General features: G+C 32.2%; 1 protein-coding gene across 1 annotated transcript in view; it reads right to left on the bottom strand.

Annotated features, from left to right (window-relative positions):
* The window catches only part of LOC106458199 (protein fem-1 homolog C-like), a 49,086-nt gene extending 38,785 nt beyond the window's left edge, over window positions 1-10,301 (bottom strand). Inside the window, exons 1-2 of the mRNA XM_013917673.2 lie at window positions 10,129-10,301; window positions 4,826-4,975 (exon numbers count right to left, since the gene is read on the bottom strand). Coding sequence (XP_013773127.1) covers window positions 4,826-4,975; window positions 10,129-10,188 — 210 coding nt within the window. The 5' untranslated portion in view covers window positions 10,189-10,301. The remainder of the gene's footprint in view (window positions 1-4,825; window positions 4,976-10,128) is intronic.
* Window positions 10,302-10,968: the final 667 nt, after the last annotated feature.

Here is a 10,968-nt window from a genome sequence, read left to right as displayed (position 1 = left end):
AGTTTAATAAAATGTTGAATGTAAGACAATAAAACTTTGTATCATGCGCAGTAAAGTGTAGCTAGGCCGAAATGGTTAAGACAGGTCTCCAATCCCTGGTTTTCTTGGACACGACAAAAAAAAGTCAAGAGTCAAAATCCATTTGAATTGGAACCAGGAGCTCTATAGCATCCTTGAGAAGAGGCTCTCTCAGAGCTTCTGGGGGAGGAAAAGGAAAGGTTGATGAAGAAAAGGAGAGGCATAGAGAGAGACCCTATATTAAAACCTGTAGAACCCACTCATCTGTAGAGAAGGCCTCCCAAATGTCCACAAAAGAATGGAGCCTAAGTAGTCACTGATAATGCTGCTGATGTTTGTGACAGGTACAGGAAAAATGAGGATAAGAACATGAATGATGAGACATGGGTAAAAAACAAGGTGTGAACTCGGGAGGATGGGAGACAACAATAGGATCAGAAGAAGAGAAAAAGGTAGGGTGGGATAAACGTTTGGGCAGGCAAGACAAATAATTATGCATTCTGGCAACATCCACCCAGGACTCCGAAGAATCAGGGTAATCCCCAAATACAGTGTCTCATAATAATGGAGTAGGCTGTAATTCTCAGAGGGAGGATGGGGGAGGCAAACTCCCACAAGCAGCATATCCCTCCGCATCAAGTCCCAACAACAAATGAGTAAAGCAGGGAAAAGGCAGAATAAGAGAGCCTCGAAAAAGTCAACCACAAGAGTGACCCAAATTCCCCTGAAAAAACTGTCAGGAGAATGACAAAAGGCCTCAGACAAATGGTACATGGATGAGATTTAACATAAAACATTAGTAAGAGTGAGAGGAATCCTCAAAAAATGGGCCAGTGAAAAAAAGAAACTGAAGTCATTGGATTACAGCCACAAAAAGATAACAGTGGACTTAATTGCTGAGAATCCAAATAAGAACTGGCAGAGTGAGGAGAAGCCAAAGCATAGTGTTCCAAAACAGAAGGGAGTCGAGGCACACAAATCCATGAAATAAGCTGCAACAAAAATAACAGAACATGAATCTCTATGTCAGGGGAAGGATGAATCACTAAGTAATCAGAGGTAAGGAACTCACACAAAAGGGAAGGGGATGCGTAATACGAAACAGAAGAAACAAGTAAAATATGACAAACCTGTGTACTCAACTGCAGGAAAGGAGTGGAAGGTCAAACTTATTCCAAAGATACCTGAACTGACAGCATAGCAGGAAAAAAAAAAGACGTCAAAATCCTCATCTTCCTGCACATTCTCATCAGCATGAATGGGCACTGACCTATATGGAGAAGACGAAGAACCAGGCCCCATGTAGGAAGCTAACTTATGACGAACTATGGTTTGCAACTCCTTGAATAATAGCACTGATGCATAATACGAAACAGAAGAAACAAGTAAAATATGGCAAACATGTGTAATCAACTGCAGGAAAGGAGTGGAAGGTCAAACTTCTTCCAATGATACCTGAAATGACAGCATAGCAGGAATAATAGCACTGATTCCGTGGCTTGGAGAATGGGACAAATCATGTGTCCAGAAAGTTCAGGAGCTATAGTGGTAGTCACATTAAATTGTGAATTCATAATTCACAATAGTCACAAGAAAAAAATTGTAGAAAAAGAGCACTCACAAAACTGGAAGCAAACTAACTTAAAGAAAAAATAATGTGTGTGTGTGTGTATGAAACAAATATGAATCCACAGAATGTATGAAAAATCAAAAGCAAGCATGAAACACGTCCGACTCTCAGTGTGCCAATCGAGAAAGTGAAGTATGTTTAATGTAATACAGAGGGAGCCAGCTGCTCTGGGAGTGTGCGTTGTGCTTCTATTAGTGGAGGGATATTACAAGTGCTATGCATACTAAATGAGCAGCTCGAACTGAGGGGTATAAAGGCAAGTGCAGCCCGGGAGAAAATTTCTTTTCAATGTGTTAGAGGGCAGAAGAACATAGAGAAAAGTTTGAGAGGAGGTATGTATCATATTGGAACTAAGTTAAGTTTCTTCATAATATTCTAGAGGATCAAAATACAAGCCATTAACATAGAATGTTATAATCATGGTTTGCCAAATTTAGACCCCATATCTAATGATAAACATTAACAGTATAGTGCCAAAATGGGTGCATAATGTCACTTAACCCTACTTTTTTTTATACTAATGGTAGTAGTGCATTAAATAATGCATCAAAGAACATAGAATAATAACATTCACAAAAAATACAATTTCCTCTAACAACCACAATGTTTCTGCTTTTCTAACTATGCAACAAGAGCTGTTAAAAATGCATCCAGGCTGGCCATTGTGATTCCCATGGGAATCAAAGTTGTATTACAAGTGAAATTGATTATTCTGTGTTCAGAACACAACATAATAGAATATCTCATATGATAGAAGAAAACTTTGACTTTCTGTTGGTTATAGGTAATATACAACTAAACATAAGAGAGAACTATTAACAAATCCTGAAAGAGAGGATGTGACAGATGGGTGTGGCAGGAGGAGTCTGATTTTCTATTTGATAGCTCTGTAAACAAACAAAATTGAAGGCTATAAAAATTGTGGTTTGTCTGAGCAATGATGCTTTTATAGTAAGTAATTTATGTTTAATTTTGTGGTTTATGGGTGGGGTAGATAAAACACAGATGACAAAATACCTAGAGAAAATGTGTCACACTAGGGGAAATTCAGGATTTTTTAAATATTGCCTTATAAAATTAAGAATTTTTTGAACTTATATACTAATATTGAAATATGGATTATTAGCTACAATTTTATGCTATACTAATTGGTATAACATGAACAAAAAGTAGTTTCATAAAATTTTGAATGTAAGACATTAAAACCTTGTGTCATGCACAGTAAATACCCAGGGTGAGAGGGTTAAATACTTCAGAGTAGAAATTTACCCAATAAAACAGTTTTAATTTTATACAGAAAGACTTGTTTAATGTTGTAAGTTTTGAAAAGTGGTTGATTTCAGCAAGCAACAAACAAAAACATTAATATATGTAAATTGCCTGAATATTTTCTCAGCATAATATGTTACTTATAGATCTTGGAATAATTTTGAACAAAACAGCACTTGTTTGAACTTAGTAATTTCAATATAAGTGGTTTTTTGTTTTCAATTTTGCCAATCACTTTTTCTAAATGTTGGTTGTCTTGGTGTAACTGCCTATATATCAGCTTTGAGAATTCATAGGCTAGTGTTATAAACACTACAACTATTTAAGGCTCTTTAACTGTGTAAGTCAACATGGCTTAGAGTTCAGCAGAGGCTCACACAGAGATAAAAAATTAAAGCTTAAGTTAGTGAGATGTTGCTAGATGAAAATATGTTTGTGAACTACCATCATTACAATTACAGTCCAGTTTTTTTTGTTTTTTTTAAAGCTTGCAAAAAGGTTTCTTTGTCAGTTTATATTATCTAAGTTATGATGTTGCAGAATGATAAGAAATGTTTTTTGTGGAAAGTGATGAGTTAGACTTTGATCATTTTGCACTAGCCCATATGAATGCCACTGTTTCTTTCAAAATTTTTATATTATGCCTCATTGGTCTATGTAACAGCTTGAATGGACAAAAAAAAGAAGGTAAAAAAGAAATGGAAATATATAAAAAATAGAAAATGGGTTTTAAAGTTATTACAGGTGTGTAGCCAGGGTGGGGTTGAACAATCACCCCAATATTCTAAAAAGTAATAGGTCCACTATCTTCTGATGTCTGTTTTTAATAAACACTTGAATTTCATGTAAATGACTTAAATTCTTTGTATAGAAGAAAGGGTCCATAATTTTTTAACCATCCCTAGTGCTGGCTATGCCCATGACTTATCACATATATTAAATGAAATTCTCTGATTAACAATTAAATGTCTAAGACAGCTTGCTTATAATTTTGGTATGGGAAAAGTTATTTTTATTATGTGCTAGTAACCATTAACACAGTAAAACCGCACGTATAGGAAAGTTTTATGATAATGTTTGAAGACATAAGTCAATAAGTGAAATTTATTACAAAGATAAAAATTTTTTTGTTTCTTAAAAGCATATATATCACAATGAAATCTTTAAAGTTTTGAATACATAAAAATATTTTACTTGCAGAATGTTCACCTCAAGTTTCAAACTATCTCATCCAGTAGTTTTTTGTTCTTTTCTGCAATACAAAACAAACCACACAAAAGGTTTGGACATTTTGAACACATATTCAATTGTATGCTTTACTAAATTCTCCTTCATTCAATTTCAAAACATAAAAAACTTAATTTGTGTTTTTTCATCACTATGAATTTTGCAGTTTTTACTGATAGTAAGATTATATTTTTGGCAAGGAAAAAAAAAGTTACAAATCTTTTAGCAGAAATATTTACCCACTTATTTGTGTTTTCCTCCTAAAATGGTTTCATACAGTAAAAATCATTCGTACAATTGGAAAGTGATAGGTAATTCCATTAATAGTTGCTGCTTTCCAGACATTTTTCACCCATCATAAAGCACATTTTAATTGTATGCAATTATGTTGACTGCAATAGAAAAAACTAAATTTTGGTCTTATTAAGAAAGCCTGTAAAACAATGTCAAATGCTAGTAAAGTATATCTGAGTGGCTCTCTCTTTTTATTTATTTTTTTCATGCCGAAGGAGTCCTCCTCCACAATTTCCTCACAGACTGTATCTAACAGCACTCAAGATTTTTCAAATTAGATAACGTTAAAGCAGTGTTCTGGATATACCCCCAACTTTGGAATGTAGTTTTTACATCACAACAAAAAATAAAAAACAGCTATTGCATACACCTAATATAGCATAATACCTGTTCAATATCAGCTTTACATTCTTCTAGCAAGTATTCCACCACTTCTAAATGTCCATTTCGAGATGCCATGACTAATGGTGTTGCTCCATTCTGTCTAGTTGTCACTAAAGATGTAATTTCTTCTTTAGGTTTTTGTTCTAGAATTTCCTGTAAATATTTCATATAATATCTGTTAAAATTTAAAAGCTCACATTATATGTTGTTGATAAAAAATTCATAAAATTATTCTAATGCAAAGTTTCATGAAAGAAAAATATCCATAAAAACTAGCTTTCCATTAGGAAAAACCATATACATTAGTGAAAGCATTTGATTTATGCTTTCATACAAATTAACATTTTCCTAAACTGAAAATGTATTTCCATTAGATACTCATCCTCTCTCACACAAAGCCTTCTTGACTTGTACTGCCCTCTATTGGCACAAATGTTTGCAAGCCACTAGCCTTGTTTCTTCCACTTATTACTGCATACTAACATGCAAATGATCATGGAGCAACCCTCCACCAGTAGGAGTGTGACACTACCCCTATCGTAACTAGTGCCCTCTCTAATTATGCACATGTTAATCACTTTAACAAAAATCCCAAACATGCTTTTTTGTGTCATATGGCATGTCTTCTTGTCTTATTATTCAGCTCATATTTTATTATGCCTACCATACAATGTCTATAATGGTTATCAAATTAGAAACTCAAATTTCAGACAATTATAAGCTAGAATGTAACATAAGAACCTCCTACCTTTTTGAGTTGCTGAGATATCAATATATTTTGCAAACAGATGAGGCCATGCCACTACTTCATTCTTTTGAAACCTTTTGTCTTCTCATGCTTACTTCTCTTAAGTACGTGTTTATAACCAACAGAAAGAGCACATTTCAAACTATGTAAGTCTGACAGTCATTTGTAATTGGCTTGAAGGAGAAATTTGAATGTGACTGGCAATATTGAAGTCTACTGAGTAAGTTATTGCTCTGAATAGAAATGAGATTTCTTTAACCCACATATAACTTAGTTAGAAAGTCAGATAAATTACAGTGGTTTTTTGTGCACCAGTATAGTAATATTATAATTTCTTGGCTTTCTAAAATGCATCTTTGAAATCTACAAAAATTAATCTGTCTTCCCCATCCACTTGAGAAGAAACAAGACGATGAGGCCTTTTTATGGTGGTTACAAGGTTGGTCACATTAGGGTTTGGAAAAATCCCAGCTAAAATAGTTTTTCTGAGAAAAAAACCATGTGATATTATTTAGGAGGTGTTAGAGATTATGCATATGAATTTTGAAAATTTTCAGATAAAGAAAGTATTTTTATTCTAAACATGAAAGTCACTTTGCACTCAGAGCAGTCAACATTTTGACTTCACAGACAGATTTTAGTAAAAAATACTTCATTAAGAATTCAGATTTTTTGTCTACAAGAGATGTTAAAGGTTATAATGTGGAAACTCTGATGATTACTTTGGGGTCACATGTTTAGTGTCTGAGTCAGTAGTGAAAGTTAATGTGAGTGATTTTAAAATGGAAAAAAGAATCTGGTATTGAATAACATTTTAGTAGTTGGCAATTTTAAAGTGGAGTAAATTACTATGTAGCACATTAATTTCACCTGTTGGAAAAAGAAAAGCTGCTTCCACTACTCCAGAGCAAAATAACCTAAAAACTAAGCATGCCCTAGAGTACAAGAATTTACAACAAACTTCAAAGTGTACTAGATCTTACACTGAAGATGAAATGGTAAAGTTCTGGAGTAGTTGCCAAATGGCTAACCATTCATAAATGTTACAAAAACAAACAAACAAAAGAGCTAGAGGGAGGGAAAGAAAAAAACTATCTGACTTTAATGACAATCAAGCCAAAAATGATGTCTGTACTAGATAACCAATCATATTCAACTGTTAATGATGAGGGTTTGCTTAATGGTGAAGAAAAACATAACCAAATACCCAATTACATCATCAAGTACAAATTTTTTTTTTGAAAAAAAAAAGTGTCCAGATGTATATGAATGATGCAAGAATGAAATTACTGGTCCAATTTTAAATGTCAATACCATTTCTTTAACATCAGATACCTAATTATGTTCATCAACAAATAACAGTACACAAGATTTGCAAGACACTAGACAAGAGAATATAACACACAGAGAACAAGGAACCATTTGGTCGTTCAAGATATCCCTACCCTTCAGAATAAATAAATACTCAAATTCATCCTTTTCTTTCCACAAAATTACCAATTTCTTTTTAAGTTCTTAGAAAGGGTTATCAATCTTCACCACTTCTAACAAAATCCATTTAGCCAGCCATTTTCAGTGTTTGCATTAACATGCATTTTTACATGTAAAGGCACAAATTTTAACAGTGAGAATGAAGAAGATTGCTTTATATGTTACAAGACACAGACTAAAATTACCTTCATGTTGCTCTTTTAATTATATTCATCACTGCATAGTTTTTCAATAATATTGAGGTATTTTGTGTGTAATCTGCTTCAGTTTGACACAACATTCACACCATATTCCTATGTTGTTATGGATGGAAATGTAATGTCTTATTTTAAATAATTCATCACATAGCAATTTTACTTGGATGTGGCATCATTCATCTTCAAAATATCTTACTACCTGACAAGGATTCATGGTGGGAAAAGCAAGAAAAACATCATGGGCAAACAATGTAATTTAGAAAACAGTAAAGTAAGTAAGAAAAAAATTAAAAATAATTTTGTAAAATACAGTCATATTTCAGTTACATTATATTATATATGTATATACATTATTACTATTTAGAAACAAGTTCTTAAACTTTTTTTAAAAACATAGAACAGTAAATAGAGAAATATAGCAAACAATTATCTCTTCTAATTATGAACTTTGTATTCATTTGCTGCTAAGCCTTATCAAATTTTGCACGTAGACGATGAGAAATGAAATAATTTTTTTAGGTTTTACATATACATATACCATAGAATTCCCCCTATAATTTACCAAGCTTAGTAACTAAGTTGTATTTTAGTCTAAACAAATATGAAATTTCGAGCTTACCTTATCGCTTGAAAACTATCAGGAAAAGAAAGGGCTTCGCATGTAAATGCTTTGTAAAAGCTCAGAGAACTATGTGGGGGACATTCTAAGCTTTTGATTGGTTATTCACATATCACAGAGAGAAGTATGTATATGTAAGTGTTTCTAAAATTGGAAAGAGGTGGGCATGGCCAGTGTTTGATTCAGTATACGTAGTAATATCTCAGCAAATAGAAAAGATAGAAAGAAGGTTCTCATTTTAAATTCTATATTGTCAATATCGCTAGTTTGAGTTTCTAATTCGTAAGAAACTATAGATTTTGTATTTGGACATCACAAACATCAAATTTGAACCAATGCTGCATTCAACATCACAAGTGATACACAAAAATCAATATTTAGGATTTCTATTTTAATAGTTACTTTTAAATTAAGAAATTAACTAAGGGATCATATTGAAATTTAAATTATAACCTACAATTTGATTCCAAACTTATTGACATATATCCATAAAATAGTAGTTCAATAAAATTTTGAATGCAAGTCAACAAATGTGATATGACATGGCCTTTGACCAATGGCAATAGGGTTAAAGTAGTCACAGTAGTCAGTGTACCTTAACCCTTTGAGTGCATAATTAAATTTTGTGTGGATTAAAATTCACTACCACTAGTTGCACTTTTGCTAGGTGATCTACACACTCTTGGTACTAAGTTGAGAAATTCTAGGATGTGTGAGTATCCCAACTGACACAATACGAGGAAATGTTTTTGTGACATTGTGGGGTAAATCTACTTTTCATATCAAGTGGCTATAAATGTCAAGTTGGATTATAGCATCCAAAAGGTTAAAACATAAAATGAAGAATACTCATCATTAGAATTGCTTGAGGTATGCTCTAGCTATGTATTGTTGCTATATCAGTGTATATTGTTAAGCACATCCCATTTTATAAAGTATTACATTGACTACATTCAATTTTATAAATATTTTCATTACATTTAAATATTCAGTGAAAAACATTGAGGTTGAATACAAATCTTAACACTCACATACTGCAAAAGAATTATGAAATTAGTAAGCTCACAACATACACATACTGAATAAAAAACATCTTTAAAAGATTAGTAGATTATCCATTTAATTACTGGATAGTTATGAAGTACCTAACACTTCTTGTGTTGTTTTGAAGGTTTCCATTATTATATTCTTTCAACCTGTGGCAGTAATAAAGACAATGGAAAAAAATCAATCAGAAAAAATACAACAGTAAAAAAGACAAAGAAAATTACACAAACAGGTAAAAAAGTTCTATATTTAGCCAATGATTGGAAATGATGTTGGAATATATATATAGATGTACAAAGCAAACAAATTATAAAAAAGGATAAACAAAACAGTAGGTTTAACAGCAAGTGTTGGACAATAATGGGAAGCCATTGATTAGAAAACTGTATTAATAACAGCTTAATTATTAACTCAGTTTACATGGCATAGGCTTGGCTTAGCTGCTATTGATACTGTATTCCAAAATAGTTTGACTCTTTTTTTACCTGTTTGTGTAATTTTCTTTGTCTTTTTTCTGTTGTTTTTATTACTTAGATTCTCTTTCAACAATGTACAAATAACACAAAGTTTTTACATAAGTCTAAACTCAAAGGAAATGTTTTAACAAAAAGTACTTTTATAATACCAAAGTTGCATTTATTTCATGTATAATTATTCTTAAGTTAAAACCAGCCTAAAAATACACACGTCTTCATAACATTAACAATGCCAAGACACATTATTAGTTTTATTACATGTACATGACAAAATAACGTCTATTTTAGTTTTAGTTTTATATTTCATCGATACCAACACAAATAGTATGATTAATAATACAACTATAAACTAATAGTAATAATAATAAATACATTTTACAGTAAACTTATAAATAATAAAGCCTTCATCATCTACATCATTAGTACATGTTTAGTGTTAATACTAAAAGTAATAGTTATTCCACGTTCTATGATTAATAGTATCACTATAGCCAAAACTCTAGGTGTAATATTAGAATAACACTTAAAAAGTAAACTAAACTGTTGGGTTAAGGTAGTTCATTTGTTGTCTCAACATTACGAGGTTAAAACTCATGAAAAACAAGTGACGCAATGACAAAATTCGAGACTTCAGTATAATCAGGAAGTTTAGCTTCTACTCTAGTTCTACTCATACGTTAAGCCTAGCTTACACTATCTTTAGATATTTTTTTCACTTTCAATCTTACCTTTAACCTCTGAAGTTTGCCATCTCTTGCAGCAGTAAAAATTTCAATTTTGTAGTCCATACTTTTAAGATTTACTTATACAACCTTCATTAACACATTCTTAACAAAAAAGTCCTTGAACGAAAACATTCCATCCCAAAATACGTCATCGCAACATCACGGTTCACCACAAGGTGGCGATTTATCAAAATCAAATAAATATGCATGTCAAAATAAAAGTGAAACAGCACAATATTTCTTGCAGCAAATCTTTTTTGTCTCAAAGTTTAATAATCTTTTGCTAGAAATACAATAAATACTATTATTTTCCGCTTTAATTTAAAATATCACATAAAGAGTGTATATATATATATATATATATATACAGCGTGTCAAAAGTAGTCATCATTCGGTGGTTTTTGTGACTTGGGTAAACAGCTACCTAATATCTTTGAATTAATCTGTGGTGAAAACGATACAACTGGAAGTTAAAATTTTTGTGAAGTAAAGTAAATAAACTGACTCCATTACAAAATAGAAAAAAGAAGCTTTGAGGATTTTGATAACTTGAATGTAACATTGATAGACATCACTTTTGTAGCATCGTGCTGGTAGCCAACTCTGCTACAGTTGTTTCTTTGGTTATGGAAGCTAAATCTGTAATGGAATCAGTTACTTTCTGCTTCTCTGAAGCCATGGCTGCAATTATTTTGTTGTTGTTTGTTTGCCCTCTATGGTGGTAGTTGTGCTTGCTGACAACAGTGGTATATTTAGCTTCGGAGCTCTCTTTCCATGGCCTCGTCAACTGCAGTCCATGTAAGCAAAGGTGACATTTTCAGGCTAAGATAATATAGAAGCTTC

The sequence above is a fragment of the Limulus polyphemus genome, unplaced genomic scaffold (assembly GCF_000517525.1).
Source record: "Limulus polyphemus unplaced genomic scaffold, Limulus_polyphemus-2.1.2 Scaffold427, whole genome shotgun sequence".
Lineage (NCBI taxonomy): Eukaryota > Metazoa > Arthropoda > Merostomata > Xiphosura > Limulidae > Limulus > Limulus polyphemus.
This window is presented reverse-complemented; position numbering and strand designations above follow the sequence as displayed.